This window comes from Rattus norvegicus, chromosome 1 (assembly GCF_021556685.1).
Source record: "Rattus norvegicus strain SHRSP/BbbUtx chromosome 1, alternate assembly SHRSP_T2T, whole genome shotgun sequence".
NCBI lineage: Eukaryota > Metazoa > Chordata > Mammalia > Rodentia > Muridae > Rattus > Rattus norvegicus.
The window spans coordinates 164,203,611-164,227,785 of NC_141534.1; the positions used below are offsets into that span (position 1 = coordinate 164,203,611).

The 24,175-nt window shown below is 52.7% G+C and overlaps 1 protein-coding gene across 9 annotated transcripts; it reads right to left on the reverse strand.

The window, feature by feature from the left end:
* Positions 1 to 364: 364 nt before the first annotated feature.
* Usp35 (ubiquitin specific peptidase 35) lies at positions 365 to 24,080 on the reverse strand. Of its 9 annotated transcripts, NM_001427809.1 has the most exon segments (11): positions 365 to 1,439; positions 2,310 to 3,576; positions 4,124 to 4,230; positions 5,123 to 5,216; positions 6,261 to 6,454; positions 11,441 to 11,599; positions 13,045 to 13,146; positions 13,534 to 13,663; positions 15,182 to 15,314; positions 16,370 to 17,147; positions 23,805 to 24,080. In NM_001427809.1, coding segments are annotated over 10 exon segments (3,024 nt in total). In that variant the 5' UTR covers positions 17,043 to 17,147; positions 23,805 to 24,080; the 3' UTR covers positions 365 to 1,274.
* Positions 24,081 to 24,175: the final 95 nt, after the last annotated feature.

Sequence of the window (24,175 nt, forward strand, 5' to 3'; positions counted from 1 at the left end):
ATCATAGTTGGGTCTCTGCAGTCACTTGGCAAACCAGACTGCTCCAAAGCATCCCACAAAGCATCCCCAGCCACACCACATACACACACACACACACACACACACACACACACACACACACACACACACACACACACACACACCACACACATACACCTCCTCCTCCTCTCTCTGTGCTGCTCCAGGAGGCTGCCAGCTCCAAGACCTAGTACCAAGCACCTCCATACTACATCTAAGGTCCCCAGGTCAGGGACACATCCTTACAGTACCAATGAGAGGCTCAAGTTACTATCAAGACTGCTTAGGCACACACCCCAAAGAGCAGCGGACGCACAGCTCAGGCTGGAAGAAGAGCATCCTACATGGCCTTCAGAGAAGCAAGTTTATTCCTATTTAAGAACACAGGTTTCTTCTCTTTACTGAGAAGGGGCTATAGTAGTCTCAGGGCACGATGAGGTCGGGTGCATTACATGGTTCATACCTACCCAGCCCTCACACTTCATCAGAGGAGCCAAGCCAGCTAGCTTCCTCAGATGACAATGGCTTTCTGATAGACTAATGTCTCCAGTAAGATAAGGACTGTGTACCTTAACTAGACAGGGATGCAATGGCAGCATCTTAGGCACTGAGGCAGGCTAGGGAGGGCAGGAGCTCTCCCACAGTGTCACTTGCTTGGGGTAGGGGAGGGGCATGTGGTAAGTTTCTTGTCTCTGATCCTGTGCTATGCTGCCTTCCATTCACATGCCTCAAAAACACACAGCAGGTGCTGACACCCCCCTTAAAGAAACAAGAGGGTGGACATTGGGGACACAGCCTCCTTCTTATTCCAAAGGCTTGGCTTCCGCTGTGCTTTTTCTCCTATTGAGGAAGTACTGGGTGAAGGAACTAGAAAGAAGTGCTACTGAACACAGGACACCAAGCTGACACCACCCTGGCTCCTAAGCCGACGGCCTTTCCAGGGCTGGCCCGCAGGGAGGCAAAGCCCAGAGTAGACTCATTCACAGTGCTCCCAGTTAGTCAGGACACTTGACTAATAGTTTAATAGGATGAATGCCTATAGCTTTGGGTTTCAGTTTCTCTGTGTACTTCAAGCTACAGACTGACATCCCAAATGGTCCCTCTTCATCCTCCTTGCCCTCAGAAAGACCTGTTTCACCTCGGGTTTGCCTCCACAGCTCTCTAAGACCCCAGGTGGCAGTGTTCGACCTGGGCCCTGAGCCCCACCCGGCCCACTCTGAGGTTGGTTATGATACCCCCACAAGTGGGAGTTCCCATTAGAAGACCAGTCTGTGGAAGTCACCATTGCCCCCTGCAGGGTTGCAACCCCCTGCCGAGCCTTCATCCTCATCTTTATCTTCATCGAAGCCTCTACTCCAGTGTGGAGGGGCAGGGAGTGTAGAGATGTAAGCTGCCCTGCTCCGTGCCTCCTTCTCCTGTTCCTGGAAACAGAGGACACACAGCAGCTTAGCTTTCAGGTCTCCTACTTACCCAGCACAACACTGCCAACATCTCTGGAACCCCAAGGGCTTGGCCCCACGGAGAAGCAAGCTGGGTGACTTCAGGCCTAAGATTCAAACTCTACCCTTTCCTCCCAATGATAACGCAATTCCTTTGAACGACTTTTCCATACTCGATAGTGACCAGCTGACTAGTTCCTAGGTCTTCAAGAAAACCTCTCCAGGCTTCCTGGCTTCCACTATCCAGATCACGCACTGCCTTTCTTGAAGCATGAGGCCCATCTTCTACCATGAGCAAGTTCTTCCCTGATCAGCCTCTCTCAGACTTCACCAAGCCTGAAAAATGTAGAAGCAGGCCTGGTGCCCCATGCCACACACTTCTTACATGAACACCATCGCTAGATGCAGGACCCTCAAAGCCCCAGTGTAGCCACCCATGGCTGAATATCTTAATACCTTTCTTGACTCTGATAAGGGAGCCTGAGGCAGTGTCAAAGGAAGGAAGGCATCAGGACATGAAGGCCACTGAAGAAGGTGGCCCCTCAGGGAGCCCCATAACCATCTCCTGCCCATCTTCTCCCTCTCCCCCACTCCCTCTCCCTGTCCACCCCCGCCCCAGCATCAATTGTATGATTACTCAGTGTCCCTTTCTCTGAGGTTAAGAGATGTGTCTTACCAGCCATCAACATACCCTACTAAGTGATGAGTGCATGGATAGATTTAAAATTGAGGCAGACTCAAGGAGAACAGATAACTGATGTTGGAGAATGTAGGTGTCTGTGCTAAGCCAACCCCTCACCAGGAGTGGCATCAGGTGCCAGAGGGTCTGCTAGCCCTCAGCAGACAACTCACCTGCAGGTAGAGGACATTGTCTTTGGAAATGGCCTCCATCAGGTCCTTGTGGAGGGTAGGCTCTGCTCGGACTCTAGGAGAACCAGGCTCAGCCTCAGGGGCCTCCTGGGGCCTCTGGCGGTAGAAGAGCACATAGGCAGTGTCCTTAGGGAAAAAGGAGGTGACATTGCTGACAGACTCAAAGGATGAGAACGACACCCGGGTATCATTAAACAGGTACCACTGGTTCTCGGGCTCAGGCCTCTCTGTGGATCCCAGGACAGGAGCTGGCCGAGCAGCACCCTCACGAGCATAGCAGTAATAGTGGCCACTCTCTGAGGACACTCCAGAGTGTACGACCACACTACAGAGGTCATAGGCCTGGCCCTGACCCCCAGCCAGTGGCAGGCGCAGCAGAAGGGGGATGGTGACATCGTCCAGGATCTTGCGCCGCCGCATGGTACGCAGGTCAAAGGAGAAGCGCAGCAGTGTAAGGATGAGGTAGCATGGACCCTGGCTCAGCTCCACCACCTTCTCCGCATCCTGCAGGGAGGCACAGGACTCACAGTAGTAGCGGTTCTCAGCTGTCAGCCTCTCAGGAGACAGGAAGTAGTTGACCAAGTCCAGTACAGAGCGGGAACCCTCAGGGCCACATGCCTGCTCCCTGGGTGGAGTGGCAGCATCCTTGCGGGTCCCTGGTCCCAAGCTGTCCCCTTCCTTCTCCTTGCCGTCCTCGGCTTCCTTTTCCTTCTCATCTTCCTTCTTCTCTTTGTCTTTCTCTTCCCCTTCTTCTTTCTCCTCTTCCCTTGGTCCTTCCTCTTCCCTGTCCTCTGCCACCTCCTTCTCCTTCCCAGCCTGTTCCCTCTCTACCTTCTCCTGCCCACTCTGTCCGCCATTGCCTACGGTGTCCACACCTTCAATGTCCAGCCCAGTGCGAGGAGCGTCCCCTGTGATGCAGTGCTTCCTCTGCCTCTGCGCCCCTGGGGCTCTGGGAGCCAGCGTCAACTCCTGGGCTCGAACATCCTCCGTGGGGAGCATCACAGAGCCAAGGCAGCGGTGGCGACTTCTCTCAGGAGGAGGGAAGGCCAAAGAGAGGTCTGTGAAGGCCTCCTCCCTTGAGGAAACATTGAGGCAGTGGAGACAGCATATCCGCGTCACAATCTTGCCTCCGAACATTCTCTCCACAGATGTTGCATTGGAGCTGGGGAGCTCTTCCTGTGGGGATGGCAAGCTGGACTGCTTGAGCTTCTGGCAGATCCTTGTCCCAGTTTTCTCTTCTTCATGAAGCCTAAAACAAGCAGGGAGACCAAGTATACACGCCTACCAGGAGGCCCACCCCCAGCACACGGCCCACCATACTTAAATACAAGAGCCTGGTGAGAGAATTCCCATCCCTGTACAAAGGGGCATGCTAACATACGTTCACACACGCACCTAGTGCAGGCCTACATAAAGATAGGCCTGCAGGGGTTGGGGATTTAGCTCAGTGGTAGAGCGCCTGCCTAGCAAGCGCAAGGCCCTGGGTTCGGCCCCAGCTCCGAAAAAAAGAAAAAAAAAAAAAAAAAAAAAAGATAGGCCTGCATCTGTGTCATGAAGATTAACATGCTCAGGCAGCAGTGGATACACTCGCTCACCCCGACAGCCCCTCCCCAGGCTGCACATGTAGTTCAGTATCTTTAGAGACCAATGGCACACACCTTCCTCTCTGCCTCTCAGAAGAGCAAGGAAGTGTTCCTATTTCCTGAAAGATCAAACCCAGCCCAGAGGGATAAACTATCATCCCAGAAAATGTTCTCAGAACCCACACATCATCCTAACCCACCAGCCCTTCTTACCGATCCAGCAGGTACTTCAGATATTCTGAACAGTCCTGCTGGGTGCCAGGGCTGAACCAGGGTGTCCAGGATGCAGAGAGGAAGTTCTCAGGAGAGATGGCAGGCCTCTAGGACAAGGCAAGTGAAAGGTGTGGTCAGGAGCATCAAGTCTCTTTCTTTCTCTCTCTCTCTCTCTCTCTCTCTCTCTCTCTCTCACACACACACACACACACACACACACACACACACACACACACACAAACAGCAGCAGCAGCAGCATGCTGAGGGTCTAAGACTCTTCCAAACATGCAGCCTCCTAACCTATAACCTTTCCCTTCCAAACTAGCCCTGACCCACACCCAACCCCACAAGTGCATGCAGCCCATGTGCAGGGCTTCATCACCCAGGTGATAACTCTCTAGAGAGGCCACTCTGCCCTCTGAGGCCATATTCAGTCTCTCCAGGGCTTTGTTCATTATTCTCTCCCTGCCTAAGACAACCCCTCATCCTTGCCAAAATGAGTCCCCAGGTACCGAGCCTCTTCCATGACACCTTCCCAAAGGTTGCCTCCACTTCCATGGCCGGCAGTTGTCCATGCTACCCTCCCCCATGTGCTGCCAAGTGCCAGCCCATTCTATTTCCCCTTTCAAGCACCAGGTAGAGGCCTTTCCATTTCAGGCTCTACAGAGGACACCCAACATTCCTGGCCACAGGCTTGGGGTTCTGGAAAGACAGAAGCAGTGCTTATCCACTTCGATCAGAGGTCTGGGTAACCGAGGTGTTCACTATCAGCAGGTGAAGGTGCACTAGTGCACAGGACTGAACTCGGAAAGGAGGCTAGGGCAGCACAACCCACAAAGAGGCTTTGGCTGTGAAGTGGTGCTAGCGTGCTGGGGCTCAGCAGCTCACTCCACAGAGCGGGAGCTCTGAGCCAGGTGTAGGCAGGTCCTGTACATGAAAGGACTCAGAGCAGGGCCTCGCACTACCTGCTCTCCCTGCCCCGGGGCACCCAGCACATACCTGACTGTGCTCCAGGAAGGCAAAGAGCCATTGCAGCTTGGTCATCAAGGGCTGGGAGTTGTTCTCAGTCAAGCGCAGCACACAGTGTCGAAAGCTTCAAATGAAACAGGAGCCCAGGGTGAGCTGAGGCCCCGGGGAGCTGATATTCCTCTATACCAGGCCACATGGAAGCCTACGGCATTTGCTCAGATGAGGCCAGAGACTGAGGAGCAGATGGTCAACAGCTTGGCCTGGTATGGCTGGGGACCTGAGCTCTGTAATGGACTTTGTATGACAACAAATGGGACAGCAAGATGGCCCTTGCCATCTCTTCCAGTTCTGACACCCCATGGCTCCAGGACTCAAACAAGTCAGTCTTATAAGGTGGGGATACTGGTGTGCCAGAGTCTCTGCGATCATCCAAGGCACTGGCACGCATTGTGTGATAACATCCGAGAATGGCCATCCACTCCCAACCTCAGTCCTCCAACCCAGTCCTGTAGCCCCTGCTCAGGACCCTGGCCCCAAGCCACCCTGAAACTTGCCTCAATCCAGGCAGGTTCCATATGAGGACTTCCCTTACACTAGAGGACCCTGCAGGGAGATTGGCCCTCACGGGCGAGCATGACCCTGTGGGGTCAGGATATCCTCCAGAGACCTGCTGTCCCTGAAGCACACTCCCTTCTCAGTCTCACAGCGCTCCCTCCGGAGCCGCTGCACAGAATGGCAGCACTCTGCCTCCCACGGCAGGTCCCCAGCAAGCTTAAATGGAGAAGACAAGCTGCACAGAGGACCTGTGGCATATCATATGACACAAGCACAAGGGATTGTCCACACCACAGTTTAGCCCTCAGCAGGCAGTGAGGACTGTAGCAGTCTAACACACCTTAGACACCAATGCCCATGTCTACAGCTTAAAGAAAACCAGAATTAGTGCTTCTAGTGACTAGCAAATCACAAGGCACACCAGGAACTGCAGGTGATAGGCACTGTGCTTGCTTAACTGAAGAAGAGGTGTCTGGTGGCTAGACCTCAACACCAGCACTAGGTTCAAAGCTTGCCTAAGCTACAGAGTAAGAAGCAGACTCAAACACTAAGGAAAGCAGGAAGGCAGGTAGAAAGATGAAACAGAGAGGAGGCAGTACAGAACAGCACCTACTCAGAGGCCATGAATAAGGCCTGAAGGACACTGTTCACATAGCATGTGTTGCCCAAGTTGATCAAACCAATCTTGCCCGTGTCTGACTTGGCCATGAGCCGGGGATAGAAGCCAGCCAGTTCACTCTTCTGTGAGGTCCAGGCATCCTGCCCCAGCAGCTGCTTGATTCGGTCCTCATTGGGAATGTGGAGGTCCTGAAGGGATAGCAGATACCAGTGTCAGCCCTAAAGCCAACTCCTCCTCTAGGAAACCCTCCTGGACTAGAACCCATTCCTCCACTCCCTCCCAAGCACTCAGAAGAGTCCGGAAGAGTCCAGAAAAGGCGTTTGCACAGCCACTGCTTACAACTCACTCAGGGTCTCATTCTCACATGTGGTCCTTCTATGCGATCTCTCAGGTGCCATGTCTGAAGTAGCACAATCCCCATCTCAGAGATGGAAAAACTAGGATTCAGACAGAGCAAAGAACTGTGTAGTCACATAAACAGTAAGTGACAAACGTTTGTCCTGGGCAGAACCACAACAGTTACCTAGCAGCCAGATTTGATGGTATTGACACTTCAGTTCCAGCCCTAACTCTCACCATGTGTGAGTGCTTAGTAGGCCTGTCTGTCTCCATCTGGTGACCTCCCTGGGCCTCAGCTTCTTCAGCTGCCAAGAGAAGATACCCTTTCCTTCCATTGGTCTGGCATCTATGCTGTCAGTTCTGACACCACTGTCCCTCCCAGTTTGAGGTTACAGAGCCAGCTTTCAGGTAAATCAGACATCCCCTGGCACCAGTCCCAAGACAGTGGTGGGATGGTCTGAGGTGTAGTCAGTTCTCTGTCACTGGCTCATGACTCAGCATGCCTTCCCCCTGGCTTTTCTTTGCCACACTGAATAGTGGCCTCTGTTTTAATGACAGCAGAGACAAACACTTAACCAGAGCACACTACTACAGAGTGGATGTCAAGACATTACCAACAGTTCCTCTAACTCATGTATCTTTCCTAGGTAAGGCTATCATTGCTGTGATGAACAGCAGGAGCAAAAGCAACTTGGGGAAGAAAAGGGTTTCTCTGGCTTACATTTCCACACTGCAGTCCATCATTGAAGAAGTCAGGACAGGACAGGAATCTATCATTGAAGAAGTCAGGACAGGACAGGAATCTGGAGGCAAAAGCTGATGCAGAGGCCATGGAAGGTTGCTGCTTACTGGCCTGCTCCTCATGGCTTGTTCTACCTGCTTTCTCTAGACCCCAGGACCTCCAGCCCAAGAGTGTCCCCACACACAGTGGCTGGGCTCTCCCTCATCAGTCACTAAGGAAACGCCCCATAGGCTTGCTTGCAAGCAGATCTTCTGGAAGCATTTTCTCATTCAAGCTTCCTCTTGTCTGATGACTCCAACTTGAGTCAAACAAACATAAAACTACCCACCACAACTGACCCCGTCAACTTGACACACAAACACATCACTGTTAAGCCACAACCTTTCCTTCCTTGTGTATCCCAAGATTACACATTAATATTGACATCACAAATATATTTTCAAACTTAAGGGTTCCACAACCTTACACATTCAGATACTTTAAAACTTCAGTTTCCTTTTGAAAATCCAAAGTCTCTCAGCTCTGGGTTCCTATAAAATCAAAAACAAGTTAAGTACTTTTCTTACCTCGAGAGGAAAGAGTCAGATCACAACCACAATCAAACCAAATCAAAACCAAGCTCCAACCTGAAATAACTCAACGTCCACTACTGCGGTCACTCCTGATCGCCTGGGTCCTCGCTAAGGGGCTCAGGTCAACTCTCTGGCTCTGCCCTCTGCCTCACACTTAGTTTGTCTTCTGGGCTCCAGATGGTTCCACTCCATTGAGCTTTTCCTGATGGTCACCCTAAGATGCTGACTTGTCTAAAATGCTGGGGTCTCCACTCCACTGAGCTGTGCTCTCACCCACAGTGTCTCCTGGGCTCTCTTCCGGGTGCTAGCCTCACCTTCTCTGCATGGCCCCTTCAGTTCTTCAACTGCTCCTGAGGCTGCACTTTCACCAATGGCCTCTCCTGGCCTCACAGTGCCACGCCTCAGCTGCTCTCCATGACCCCTTTATGCTGTCACAAGTCCAGTTGGGTGACTCCTACATTACCAAGCTCAGCTGCCAGCACACGGCACAACCTTGGACACTTCTGGGACATGAGTTCTCTGTGTTGACCCTGAGGAAACACTTCCAGGAGATTTCACCTCAGTCTCTTCTTCATCACTGATAATTTCATAGAATCTTGATTCAAAACAGTAAACATGCAATGGCCCTGACTAACCTCCCTTAAACCTCCCTTCTCGCTCAGCCTTCCCTCTGGAATGCCACAAGCCAAGCTCCACTGTCCACATTTCCCTCAATGCTCTTTTCTTCCATGTCTTCACAGAAGAGCTCGTTGAGCTCTCAACACTCAATGGCTTTTCTTGCCCAAAGTTTCACAATCCTCACAATAACAACAACAACAACAACAACAACAGTCTGTCACAGCAATGCTCCACAATCCTGGTACCAATTTCTGTCCTAGATAGGGTTATCACTGCTGTGATGAAACACCAAAGCAAGTTGGGGAGGAAAAGGCATATTTGGCTTACACTTCATACATCATAGTCCATCACTGAAGGAATTCAGGGCAGGAATCTGATACAGGTGCTGATGCAGGAGCTGATGCAGACGCCATGGAGGGGTGCTGCCTACTGGCCTGCTCCCCATGGCTTGCCCAGAGACACCAGCCCAAGGATGGCACTACCCACAATAGACTAGGCTCTCCCCACCATCAGTCACTAATTAAGATACTATCCTACAGTTTTGCCTACAGCCAGATCTTCTGAAGACATTTTCTCAATCAAGGTTCCCTCCTGTCTGATGGCTTTAGTTTGTGTCAAGTTGACATAAAACTAGTCAGGACAGCATCCTTCCAGCTCCTGACCACATCAGTCAAAGACATCAGAGTTTCACACTAGCTTGGTGCTTTGAGCCCAACTCCCAACACACACACACACACACACACACACACACACACACACACACACACACACACACACATAGGCTACTGAAGACGCCTTGACCACACTGCCTTAATGTTCCTGGATCATTTATCACATGTCAGTCATCTCTCACAGATGAACATAAAATCTGCCTGTCATCCCAGCCACTCAGTTGCTGAAGGAAGACTGAAAGTTCGAGACCAGCCTAGGCAACTCAGATCTACTGGACAAAGCAGAGTGACTCTTTCTGATGTCCCCTGCACACCACAGAGATATTACCACCAAACCCTTTCAGCCTTCTGAAGTATCCTCCTCCGCCAGACACTAACGGTCAAGGTCAAACTCCTGTTCTCTACTCTGCCAGGCTTTCCAGAAAGCTCCTTACCACTCCTCACCTGCTGTACAATACACTAGGGAGGGGCTCTACCTATGTGGCCACAGGGAAGCCCTCATCCTTGCTTGGTAAAGGCTTCCCATGTGAGGACTAGTGGGGAGGCGCACCCACATCCTGGAAGCAGGTGATCCCCTGTGCTGTGTTAGCATAGGCACAACGTTTCCCGGGTGAGCTCTGGAGCCTGAGTTGGTCACTGGGACCTTTGGAGGAGTACATACAGCCCTCACCTCTCCTGGGAAGGAACTTTTACAGCAGAAGTTTCTAGATTAACTCATCTGCAATACACGCTTATCTTTATGGCCTGCTCTGTGTCTCCCAGACAACCCTTGGGTATTATGAGTTTATAGATACTTTTAAAATCAACGCTGTGCTTGAGAGCAGCATTCCACAACCAACAGGTCTGAGTGTCAACCTCCAAACCAGCTGGTGGTTACAAATTCCTTTTTCCTAAAGTCTACTTCAAGCTAGAAAAAATTTCCCAGTTCTATTTTGGCCCCCCATGTATATTTTTTCTAAGACACATTTTTATTAACACCGAAACCTTTTTGTTGGCTTCCAGGGGGCTTCATAGTTCCACTCCATAGTGACAATTATTCATGGCTTGTTCAAGCCCCTTTGTATTTGAGGCTGGCCATGTTACTGGTAACCTGCACCCAAGTCATCATCCTCTGACCCTCACCCATCACCATTTGGGAACTTGGTTTTCTCTTCCTTTGGGGACCCCTGGAGATTCCTCCTTGCTCTTGCAAAATCAACTCTGTACTTTAAAAGATGTCTGCTGTGGGGCTGGAGAGATGACTCACCAGGTAAGAGCACCGGCTGCTCTTGCAAAAGTGAGTTCAGTTCCTGCATGCCCAGCAGGACCACTGTCCCAACCACTGTCACCCTGTTCCGGAGGACCCGATGCCCTCTTCTAGCCTCTTCGTACATGCGTGCATGCATACATGCAGACAGACACACATACACACACACACACACACACACACACACACACACACACACACACACACTTAAAAGTAAATCCTTTTTAAAAAGATGTCTGCTACGTCTCAACATGCAAGCCCAGATGTTTTGTAGAGACATGTTGGAGGATCAGGTCTGCTGTGCTGTGGGAGTGGACATCAGTTAAAGACTCTGTACCCTCACTCCTACATGGATCCTCCTCAGTGTCACTGGTCCTTAGAGCACACTTCCTGTAAGCAGATGTCACCCCAAAGGCTCCTCCAGGAAGGCGGCTTGGCTTCCTTTGTGCCTGGGTCTCCATATCCAGCTCGGCGGAGAGCAGGACACCAAACTAGTCCTATGAGCCCGGCATCACTCCTTCTCGGGACTGTTCAGGACACACAGTGGCAACACGTGACCGAGTGCTGGTACTGCACGAGCCACCAAGAGGCCCTGCTGGGGAAGGAAGTGAGGGGACACCAACAGCAGGGAAGAAGGCTCACTCAAGGCAATCCTTGAGAGCCTAGACACCTTATTGAACATTGAGTAGGTCCTGTGACCCATTACCCCATATGCTAACTAAAATTTTAAAAAAAGAAAATTCAAATAAAATAAAGCAGGTGCTATGGGTCAGGTGGAGGAAGGGGTTTACAGAGGCCCAGAGCACACTGGAGAAAAGCGGGCCCTGGGGGAGGCATGGCGACCTCCAGTAATTGATGCACACAAAGGCCCCAGAGAGGAGACAGGATACAGCTCAGCTCCAGACGATGGAGGCTGCTACCAAGCCATGGTACGACCTCAAAGAAGACACAAACTGGCACCTATGCCAAAGAGGCTGTCCACTCACCTTGATGGCTTCCATGACAGGTTCATACAGGTCTGGGAAGCCTGGGAACCGAAACACCATGCAGTGCACCAGCTCTGCCAGCTGCTCCAGGCAGCTGGTCCCAGAGTTCGAATCCTCCTTAACCAGAGCGGCCACCATGGGAGGAATGTGAGGGAGAAGCTGCAAGAGAAGAGGTACCTAACTCAAGTGTCAGGTTACCTAACTGAAGCTTGGAGCTGAAAGTGGGGGCCTCTGAGGACTGAAGGTACCCACAGCCAGTGCCCCTCCCCTGGGTGGAACTGAGTCACATGACAAGCGATTTTCCTTACAAGATGTATGATCTATGACTCTCTGCCTCAGTTTCTTTATCTGAAAAGCAAGATAAATAATTCCTCCCTCATGGCTAAGGGAAGGCCAGTTGTCCAGCTTTACCCACTGCCTTCAGATCCAAAGGCCTGAGCAGCCATGGGCTTCTCTACCTAGTAGCAGATGCTCAGACTATACCAGTCATCTGGGTGAGCCCAGCACCGTGAACACCTACCCTCTGTTACATAGCTCAGGGAGGGGCTGGTCATGCTGGAGGCAGAACACAGGGCCTTGTACATGCCTAACGCTGAGACCCTTTAATACAAGGGTTACTCATGGTGTGGTGACCACCAACCATTAAATTACTTTCCTTGCTATGTCACGACTTTAGTTGTGCTACTGTTATATAAAGCGTAATATAAATATCTTGTGTTCTCACAAGGGCCTTGGGTGACCTCTGTAAATGGGTTGTACAATCCCCGGCAAAGGGGCCGAGACCCACAGGTTGAGAACCACTGCCTTGGGGCATTGTATCATAATGGACAGTTGGGCTACAGGAACATGAGAGGAGAAGGAAGAAGCCTGTGTTTATATATGGCAGGCTCTATACAGGTCTCAGCTCATTTGTTCCCCTCCAACCATCCCTGGGGTTTACCCCATTCCAGATTAAGGTCACCACAGTGACCTGGTCCCATCTCGGCTTCTGATCTTTTCTCATTGCAACAAACTAGAAAACACAAAATTACTGCCTTGCCCAGGGGCTATGAAAATTAAAGCTCCAACATGTGGGTTTCAGCCGGGTAGAGGAGTCCTCCCAGAGGGGAGCCTTGAGGACAACAGAGGAGCCTGAGCTAGAGGCCAGGCCAATGAGTGCTGGTAACAACAAAGAGAGAGACAGTGGTGTAGAAGTCAGACCAACATGGCTGGAACCTGCCCTGTTCATCTATCTGGGATCAGTGACTTGCTCACCCAGTATCTGGGGCCAGTGATTGCTCACCCAGTATCTGGGGCCAGAGACTTGCTCACGGTCTCCCCACTGCATTTCTTTATCTGAAGAAGGAAGGCCACTCTGGGAGCTGGGCGAGTATTTGCACTGTTCTTATCATTAGTCACTAGCCCTAACACCTGGCACACACCTGACCCTGAAGAACTGTAGCTGTCACCTACCCAGGCTCCGTCATTCTACAGTGTGCACATGGGAGTCACACGTCCTCCTGTGCTATGATCCAGAGCTTTGCTTCAACAGCCCCAACTCCCCAGCGCCCAGAAAAAGAACCGCACTAGGTATCGCCGGCCAGAGAGAGCAGCAGGGCCCTTACCAGGTGGAAAGCCTCGTGGGAATGCTGGAAGGTCAGCAGCATGTACTTGAGGACACAGAGGGCAGCTCCCCGCACAATGGGGTACAGCAGCTTAGAGAAGACCTGAAAAAGAGTTCACGTCAGGGGTCCCCCGACCTGAGCGACCCAGGACCGAGTGTGACCATGGTGGACCCTGAAAGGGAACCTGAGACACAGCAGAGTGGAAACGGCTGGTCAACAATGGGAGCAAGAACATGGGTGTGTGTCGGAGCTGGATGGAGCAATAGACGTGGAACTGGCAGCCAGAGGTTGGTGAACAATGATGGGCAGTGGAATGAGTGGTCAGAGTAATGGAGCTGGAATCCGAGGCCCAGAGAGGGGCAGTGAATTAACCCTGTCACACAGTGAGCTTGATTGGGACCCCAGTACCTTGCATCCCACACCTGCACTGCTCCCAGAAGAGAGCAGTAGGAAAGGCCACATGCCCAGGCTCGGACAAGGGCCACAAACCTTCTCAATTTTGGCGAGCGAAACCTCGATCAAGATGCTGAACTTCTTAACGGCAGCCAGGCCCTTCAGCAGGGCAATGATCCACTTGTCAATGTTCTTCCCCAGGGGCCAGGACACCCAGTCGATCATCCTGGTGAGGGGAGTGACAGTGACACAGGGACAAGGGAGGCCCAGAACCAGAGTAAGGGCAGCAGTAAAGCTCACACCTGCACACCTGGGTCTGTGGGAGCATTCCTGGAAATACAGCAGAGCCCGGCAGACACCCAGCAGAAATGGCTCACCATCCTCCAGCCCTCTCACCCACTGTTCCTCATTACAGAGGAGAAAGGGAGTTCCAGGCAAGGAGCTGCACCTGAGGACTGAGAACTCGGGCTCCACCAAGCCCCACTGAGGACCAGGGCAAACCACTTCTCTCTGAGCCTGGACTTCATCTGCAAATGGAGACAATGCCCCTCTCCTGAGAACTATTGCATTAAGACAGGTCAGCACCTAAACCCTACAGGATCCTCCTACCCCTGGCTGCCCTGGGATGAGCATGGGGCTGAGATGCAATAAGTGCTCAGGAGAACAGCACCACTCCTTAGACTACCAGACCAACTAGGCTGCAGTGGGGAAGAACAAGGGCACTAATGAAAGCTCCCCAGGCTTCACAGCGGCTCACCCTTACCTAGTCCTCAACACTTTCTTTGATGGGCCCAGTGATGAACACTTTAGAGCTGAGAAAACTGAAATAAAGTCACACAGGTGAGAAGCATGTGGCCAGATTGGCTCTTGGGAGACACAACTCTCCCGCCGACACTCTCACCCACTAAGACAAGGAACCCAGAAGGCCCTATGTAGATGGTGTTCTATGCATGAGTACAGGAAGAAGGGCGGAGGGAGGCATGCAGATAGATGGGGTCTGCACAGGCAAAGAAAGGCCTGTGGGGAAGAGTGCGGGTGGCATAGTCAGGGGTCACAGGCAGGCAGGTGAAGCTGGTTCACAGGTGACAACATTCAAATGAGGGAATGTACACAGACCCAATGAGTTGAAAAGCACCCGAACTCTTGTTTATGACCTTTCGCAGACTCATAAATCACACCAAAAACTACTGTCACTTTGCACGCACGTGTGTGTGTGTGTGTGTGTGTGTGTGTGTGCACGCACACACCCGTGCATGTGTCTTCACACACCTGCAGAATGGCGTCCACTGGACAGGCGATGGTCCACCCCATTACTACTCTGCATCCCGATGCCCTTTGTAGGGGTCTGCCCACTGAGCTTGAGCTGACCTAGTGAGCTCCAAGGATTTGCCCATCTCAGCCTCAACACTAAAGTCACTTGTACACACAGCCATGCCAGATGGTGGGTGTCTGAACTCAGGTTCCCAGGGGCAAGCACTCATAGCCACTGAGCCTTCTCCTCTACCCCTAAGTTTTACTTTCTCATACTACCATCCACGTTCACTTTTATAGAGGAGGAAACTGAGAGTTCACTCGAGTTTCTAGGGTCACAGCTAGTACCTAGTCAGACGGTATGACTGCAACAGGATCTGGTGTTACTTATATCCATCCCAAGGTCAAGCAGGGTGGGGCTGTAGACCTCACAGCAAAAACCACAGATAGCCCGGATAGCCTGCATCCCCACCTGCTGACCCTCGGCACCCACCTGCTAATGGCAGTCAGCATCTGGGAGTCTGTCACGCTGTCATCATTGCTAAGGTTCCGGACCACACCATCCATGAGTTCCAACGGGAGGTGCTGGACCACACTGGCCAAGGCGCTGGACGGTGGCTCCTCCTCTGGAATGGGCTAGATTGAGCTCTCATGTACTACTACGTAGGCTAGGCTAGCCTCCGTAAATAGCACGTGGGGCCACATCCTCTCCCCTCACAGCGTCAAAGTCTGATTCCACGGTAACACATCCATTCAACAACCCTTCCCTAGCTTACTCTGACACCAAGAGGAAGCGCTAAGGCCCAACTGCACATGTAAACAGAAACCCTTCGGAAGAGTTCATGCTGGAGCTGGCCGTGGGAGGAAAGGTCCTTCCAGTTGCAGCCGCACAAAGGTTGAGATGTAAGAAAGTGCATTTAAGGGGTTGGGGATTTAGCTCAGTGGTAGAGCGCTTGCCTAGCAAACGCAAGGCCCTGGGTTCCGTCCCCAGCTTCGAAAAAAAAGAAAAAGAAAAAAAAAAGTGCATTTAATACCGAACCCTTATGCAAGAGTATAGAAGACAGGCCCTGGTACACTGGCGGGCCTTGGCTCTTCCCTCCTTTGCCCTGTACAGTCCTACCATCAGGAAAGGCACAGATCTCAGCTCAGTCATCCACACTGATGTGGCAACTGGATATCAAGATTCAGAGTTGGGGGCCTGGAGAAATGGCTCAGTGGTTAAGAATAAATACTTGCTGTTCTTGTAGAGGGCAGAGTTCTGTTCCCAGCATCCCAGCATGGTAGCTCACAACTGTCCTTACCTCCACAGTCCAAAGGATCCATGCCTTATTCTGACCTCGGTGGGCACCAAGCACACACACACACACAGCGCACAAACATACACACAGACAGAATATTCACATACATAAAGTAAAGATAAATCTTTTTTTAATGATAGATTCCGAGTTTAGGAATCGCCTGCTGCCAGGTACTAATCACCCCAAATCAAGCCTACCTGACCCAAAGGCCCCACCCACCATTCTGCTCTCCCAGCCCATGTGAAATGCCCCCTGCATTTCCAGCCCCACCACAGGATGACACCCGCATTAAACACCCAAGTTACATTTTATCACTAAAAATGAGCATCGCACTCTATCGCGTGCGCACCGAGTTCCCGCCCCAACCCGGGCAGCACACCCACCTGTGCAGGAGATGACCGCGAACAGCTCCTTGAGGCAGGGCAGGATGGCTGCGGGCTGCGCGCGCCAGAGCTGCGCCAGGAGCCCGCTCACCTGCTGGGCCTGCTCCAGGAACTCCACCGCGCCCTCTTCGCCCTCGGCTGGGCAGCGGAAGCGGCCTAGGCAGCGCACCAGCTGCTGGCAGAAGAGCAGGCGGTGCGCGCCGTCGGGTACGCAGCGCGGGTGGCGCGCCAGCAGCCGGGCAACCTGCGCGCAGGCGGCGGGGCCCGGGCGCTCGCACACGGTGCGCAGCACCTCGCGCCGCAGCAGCGCGAACACCTCGTCGGCCGCGGGCCCGTCGGGCAGCAGCTGCAGTCCTAGCTGCACGCAGGCCAGCGCGCGCGCACCCGGGGGCCCCGCACCACCCTGCAGCAGGCGCAAAACGCGGCGCGCGCTGAAGAACTCGGCGAAGACGTCGGGGTGGTGGCGGCCCGCCACGTGCAGCAGCTGGCAGCCCACGCGGCGCGGCAGCTCGTCCGTGCCACCCACGTAGAGGCGCGCGCCCAGGGCCAGCAGCGCCAGGCACTGCTCCCGCTCCAAGGGCTGCCGTGCAGCCTCCAGCACGCGCCGCACCAGCCCTTGCTTCACACTCGCAGGGTAGGACGAAGTCACCACGGCCTCCAGGATCTTGTCCATGATGGCCGCGCGCGGCTAGAGGCAGGGAATAGGGCCAGGCTCTGATCCACAACCCAGCCCAGATCCCTGGGTGCTGACACTGTAGAAGAGCCTCAGTTTTCTTGCCTGTAAAATGGAACACCATTATCTTTATCACAAAGATGTAGAACTGAGTGGCACCTGCCCAGCTCTGGCTGCTGGACGCCTTCCTCTCACCTCTCTGATGACCACAGACACTCTGAAATAGGTGAGAGCTAGCTCTATGAGCCACAGTAAGTAGTCTGGGTAAGTCACACCCAGTACCCTTTCATCAGATCACTCGGGCCACTTTGCAAAGTCCTTTTGGTGAATGCTGTGCCATTCGCCTGATTGATCCTTTCTCTAAGCCTCTGCCACTACCAGTCCCAGGCAAACTTCTTTCCTAAAAGCCTAAAACACCTGTCCTAGGTGAGCCCACTCCTAGGACAAGAGAGGGAGCAGGGGTGGGGAGTATAACTTGCACACAAACGTACATAGCTTTGTGATGGATGTGTCTTAGGTTTCTATTCCTGCATAAAACATCATGACCAAGAAGCAAGTTGGGGAGGAAAGTGTTTATTCAGCTTACACTTCCACATTGCTACTGATCACCAAAGGAAGTCGGGACAGAAACTCACACAGGGCAGGAACTGATGCAGAGGCCATGCAGGGATGTTGCTTACTGACTTGTTTCCCCTGGCTTGCTCAGCTTGCCTTCTTATAGAACCCAGGACCACCAGCCCAGGGGTAGCACCACTCGCAATGGGCCCTCCTACTTTGATCGCCAATCGAGAAAATGCCTTACAACTGGATCTCATGGCAGCATTTCCTCAAGGGAGGCTCCTTTCTCTGTGATAACTCCAGCTTGTGTCAAGTTGACACACAAAACCAACCACTACAGATGATATCAATTCGATAGGATCTAGAATCACCTGCGAGACACGATTCTGACTACACCAGTGAGGGATTTCTGTCTCTGGACATCTGTTGGGGATTTTCTTGATTGGTGTGAAACGGGAAGACCCGCCCACCATTCTATGTGTGGGGATGTCAACTGTAGAAGGAGCAAGTGACCTAAGCACAGGTATTCATGTTCTCGTCCTGTGTGTGCCGCAATCAACTGCTTCAAGGTTCTGCTGCCTTGACTGTCCCACGCTGACGGGTTAGACCTCAGACCCGAGCCACAACTAACTCTTTCTCCCTTGGGCCACTTTTGTATTTTACCGCAGCAACTGGAAAATACTAGGATCCGACTTCTCCCCTGTCGAAGTTGCCATCACTGAATGCTAGGGTCACCCCATGGTCTTCACAGACGCTCCCTCCCAGCCTCCCTCTGCAGCCCTTCATCCCCAGGGCCCAGCCTTCTTCTCCAGCCTTGGCTCTTGCTCCCAGTCCACTGTGTTCCCTCTGCTGCAGGCATGCCCGTCCCCCCACCCCTTGCTGGCTGTGGTCTGAATGAGAATGGCCTCCTTAGGCTCACATTTGAATCCTTGGCCCCCATGGAAAGAACAACTGAGGAAGTATTAGGAGGTGTGGTCTCCTAGTTAGGTAGAATTGGGGGACGGTGTCATTGGGGGTGGGCTTTGAGGTTCCAAAAGTTAGCTTTCTTTGCCTCCTGCTTGCTGAACAGAATGTGAGCTCTCAGCTCTTCCCAACAGAATCCCTTTGCTCACCCACCATGGACTCGAACCCTCTGAAACCAGGAGCCTAAATGAACTGCTTGCTTTCCTGAGTGGCCCTAGTCATGGCATCTTATCACAGCAACAGAGAAGTAACGAGGACACTTGGTTGGCACTTAAAGAATGCCTCACCTGCCCTCCCTATCTGCTGCAGACTGAGTTACACACCCGGAAAACCCTGCCCGGCTCCTCTACTGCACTTACTGCTACTTGGCTCACGTCGGCCTCCCCACCACACTAAGTATGGTACCTGAAGTTGAGTTTTGTTCATTGGCCTCCCCAGCACCTAGCACATGGCCCAGCACACAGTAGGCCTATGTTGGGTAAGGTCATCACTGCCCTGGCCCAGCACACAGTAGGCCTATGTTGGGTGAGGTCATCACTGCCCTGGCCCGGCACACAGTAGGCATGTGTTGGGTAAGGTCGGTACTGTCCTGTGGTATAAGCGCCCTCCACATGGGCTGTTCTCTGGAAACTTCCACACTGACCCATTCTGACTCTTAAGTCTCAGGCTGGTTTTCACAGGGACAGTTGGCTCACTTCTTTATCCAGCTCCCACCTAAGAGAAGGCAGGGCTATTTCTTGGCTTCTCTGCATAAGCCCACTCTAGGCAAAACACAACATATAGGAATGCTTCATTTACAGAGCCCACGTCAACACTTACAGCTGGGAGGAGACAGTCAGACATTTCTGGACACTAGGCCAAAAAATTCGTTTCAGAATCTGAGCTGTTCTGGAACCAACTACACATCAGCCTCTATGGAGATGCATACTTTTGTGTCCTACCTCGGGACACAATGGGACTGTGACCTCCCATTCCTGCAAATATTCCTGTCTGGGACCCCGTTGTTTAAAAATCCATCTCGTGGGGTTGGGGATTTAGCTCAGTGGTAGAGCGCTTGCCTAAGAAGCGCAAGGCCCTGGGTTCGGTCCCCAGCTCCGAAAAAAAAGAAAAAAATCCATCTCGTGGTACAAGCTCCCTGGAGATGGAGACCAAGCTACTTCTCAGTGGCTGGCATTCCCCGCACCCGTGTTAGAATCTTGGGCAGTCAGTGATTGGAGGCTACACCACAGGTCAGACCAGGTCCCCCAAAGGTTAGCCTGGTTGCCTTAGACTTTGACACAGCACTCTTAGCACCTCACTGTGGGGCTTCATTTATTTGGTAGGGCTAGCATTGAGCCTACAGCCTCACGTAGCCTACAGGAGCACTCTAAGCATGGCCTCAGCCACACCCCAGCCTAGCTCTAAAACGCTGCTTAGCTGCTTTTTACCTTCTGCTGTTGTTTGATCTCTAAGTTTGAGTTGCTTGATATTTTGTTGTTTTGAGATAGGGTCTCTTGTGACTCAGGTTGGCCTAAAACTCACTAAATACCTGTAATTCCTTGGTCTTGAACTCCTGATCCTCCTGCTTCCACCTCTCAAGTGCTCCTAAATTACAGACATCAATGACCATGTCTGGCTTCTGGATTTGTTTGTTTGTTTGTTTTTTTGTCTGTTTTTACCCGGGGGTTACTCTGCCACGCAGGTGAGCCTGAGTCTCTCTGTGTCCTCTCTCACTTCCTTAGTGCTGTGACTATAGGTGTGACCCAGCAGGGCTGGCTTCCTTCATTCTCTGTAGATAATTATTTTGTCTTAGAAAAAAAAAGTCAAATGCCCAGAATCCCCTCGAGTGGCCATGGGAGGATAGTGGACAAGGCTCCACTTTTACTCTGAAAGAGTAAAGAGATTTATCTGGGATGCATTCTGGTTACCTAAAAGATCTCAGCTCCATAAAACTCCACTGGTTTGAATGAGCTAGGAAAGGAACAAGAAGCATTTAGCATGGTTCTAGACGTGAGGAACACAAAGTCCCACTGCCTTGGAAGCCAAGTCCTGGGTCCTCAAGGAAGTGCCAGCCTAGTGGTGGAGACAGATGTGCTTATAGAGAGCACCAGGCAGCACGAAAGGTGATCACTGTGGACATTTAAAGACTAGTCTCAAGGCTGGAGGTGTGGCTCAGGAATAGAACCTAGTATGTAGAATGCCGTAGGTTGGATCCCCAGCACCACAAAAAGAATTAACAAGAAATAAAATGCCCCACCTCCCATGTCAGCCTCGGCCCTCTTTCTTAGGCAGGACCTAGGACAAAGCAGTTGCTGTCATCAACCTCATCTGCCTGGTGGACTAGTGGGTGGGTCATGCCTTTTAACCCAGGCTGCCAAGGAAGCCCAGCCTTCGTGCCACTAAGAAGAAACCTTAATCAATGAGATTCTGGCATGATGCAGAGGGCCAGGGCACAGGACAAGCACAAATGGAATTCTGGAGCCAGGGAAGGTTCTAGAAGACCAGTTTTAGAACTCAAAGTAGAAACGGAGACCTGCACTGTTCGACCTTGGGTGAAGCATATGCACTGGCTGCTTTTCTCGTTCTGAAAATAGGGATAAATGGCATTTTGATCAAAGCACAGAAATGGAATGACCAAACACCTGCAAAGCCCTGCCTTTGTGCCTGACAGGACATCAGGGGGGCTGCACCTGGCAGCTGGAAGCCCAGTCCATCAGTACCACCCGAAGGTCCAGTCGCAGAAGCCAGCCTGCCTCAGTCTCCGCCCTCTGCACAAGCCCTGCTACCTGCCAGAACGCCTACGCAAGCAGTCAGGTCAGCTGTCGCTATGGTTACCAGTAAAGCCACTCCGAGACATCCTGGATGCATTCATGCAAAAGAGCTTCTTCAGAGGTTTCTACTTCACCTGACTCCAATCGAAGGCCAGAGAAGGAGGGCAGGAGTAGGGAAGAGGGGGAGACATATTTCCAGGGCACAGCAGAATCAGCCGGCACTCTTCCCTCCCAGAAGAAGCTGTAGGCCACCAGCCCTCCGCAGGAGAAGCTGGGTTACCCAGCAGGGATGGCTTGTCTACACGGGCTTTGAATCCAGCCAGCTGCTCCATACCAAGTGGAGCAGCCCTCCTCCCTCCTCAGAGCCCAAGTCCAGAGCTTCCGCTCAGAAACCACCAGCTAGCCTGGGGCTAAAACCTCCTAGCATCTCAGCCTTCCCACAGGAAAATGGGAGCTGTTCTGGGCCTGCCACTCCTAAGACTCAGTCATCTGTCAAGGAGGGAACACACCAGTGCTGTGAGGGGAAGTAGGCAAGCACACTGCTGACAGCTGCCCCTGGGAATTTCAGTTCAACTCTTTCTCTCGACTGCCCAGCTCCAGCCTCACCCGACATCAGCTCCTCCTTCCTTCTTGCTTGGAGAAGGACAGTAGTCTCCTAAACCTCACTCTCTCATGTGATCCATCCCCTGGGCACAAGGCCTAGAGGACAGCAGTCCAGGCCAGTGCATTGAGCTGGACACCACCTCCATGGTGGCCTTGGTGATCAGAGGAAGAGACTCCTTCAACTCTCAGCCTCTGAAACCCAAATGAAAGATGACTGGTCACTTACCTCTTGGCCTTTCCCCAGCATGGCTGAGGCCCTTGCCCAAGCCCTAAGCTTGTCCCCTCAGCCTGCCAACCTGGGTGTCCAGGCACACTCTGCATGTGTGCTCTAGGGAACCGAGGAGAGGGAACACCCCTCCCAGAAGGCCCTAAGCCTTCATCTGTCCCTCATGGATAACCCTTGGTATTTCAGCTGTGTGGTGACAGTCCCACCACCCAGGGCGGGGGCGGGGATGAGCTTGACCTCCACCACCTCCTCAGCCTCTCCCCCCAACTCCCTCAGCGACACCATCAGATTAACATCATTTATGAAAACTGGCTACGCAGATCCTCAAAGCCACTAACCCCCTCAGACAAAGCCCATACTACGAAAGCTTGCCACTGAGGCTGTCTATGGGACGGCACATTGATATTGGACGTAGATGGGAATGCGAGAAGGGCTTGGTTTTTGTTGTGTTATTTTCCTGCTGTCCTCTGTATGGGAAAGGGCTTGCCTCTTCTCTCCTGGCTAATTCTGACTCATCCTGCAATGCCCAGACCTCCACAGAGCGAGTCTCTGAGCTCTGGCTCCCACAGCACCTTGGCTCCTTCATGCTCTGCAGTCTAACTTGCTCCAGCTCTCTCTCTCTCCAACCTGGCTAGGGTCTGACTCTGTAGGAAGTAGGTCCAATCCTGTTTTGTACCGTGCCCAGGATGGTGGTGTGCCCAGGGGGCAGAGGTGGCCGTGAAGGTGTGCCTAGATATTGATGAGAGACAGGTGGTAGCAAAATGAGATAAAATCAAGGATGTGACCAGAAAAGTAGTTTCCAGAGGCAGGGCTGACCTTGAGTCCAGTCCCTGCCCTCCTCAGCCTGGGAAGGGATTCATCTGCTCTTCTCTCGGGCTCTCACATTCATGCCCCCGCCAGGGTTCCCTCGGGTCTCTGAGCAGCAGAATGCGGTTTAACTTGGTGTCTTACCAAGGTAATCCTACCATGGCACCCTTCCCTCTAGGAGGCCTCGACTGGCCCCAAACTGGGTCCTGGAAAGAAAAGTGAGGGTTTTGCTAGTGACAGGCAAGAGCCCTGTTACTGAAGAGGAATGAGATGGAAAGGAAGATGGCAGGAACATTGTCTCCCCCTCTGGGATTGGCCACACTCCCCCTTGCCCACAGAACCACCGCTCACTAATCTCTGCTGACCCAGCCCCCACTCCCAGCCCCAGACTTTCTGTGAGGAAGGACAGGGGCTTAAGCATCAGACCCCAGGACGCTTAGATGACCAGACTGCCTCTGGATCCTCAGTGTGTACTCCAGTTGTGCCCCCTCTCTCCCTTCCTTACACCCGTCACAGCACCCCTGTTCAGCCCAGACTGGGGGTTCTCTGCAAAAGATTACCAGGTTTCATGGTACTAGGTGTGTGTGCGCTCAGGACTGAGGGGGACAGGAGCTGGACCACTTCTCAGTTGATGAAGGAGATGGTTAAAGCTCAGAGAGGGGCAGTTAGTAGCCCAAGGTCACACACAGCAAGGCCCAGAAGCACTTAATCTCCCACCTCCCAATCTCGTGCTCTCAAGAGTCCTGAAGAGAAGTATGGGGCACTGAAATGTCAGGGTGCAGACACTGCCCCCCTCCCTGACACGAGCGCTCACACCCACAACCCCCTTACCTCCTAGACTTCAAAGGGCCTTACCTTAGAACCCACTCCTGGGCGGGGCGCTTGGGCCAGGCTAGACTAGGCTGGGCCAGGCTAGGTCAGGGCGGATCCTCCGCTCCCCTACCGGGGGGTCCCAGAACGCAGGGATGCTGCTGCTACAGTGATGTCCAACTCCACCCACCCCGCTCCGCACAACCCTAGATGGACCTGGGCAGTGCAACTCTGCTGCGCGGACTCATGGCTGCGGGACGGAGCTGGGGGAGGGATGAGGTGCGGGGAAACGGGGCGGAGCTAGAGCGGGGGCTACCCTGAGAGCTCCCAGTCGGGCTGCGTCCCCTTTAAGGCCAGCTGACCGGAGTGCCGGCAAGGGCGGGCCAGTAGTGGGCTGGCTCTCCGCGTAGCCTCCT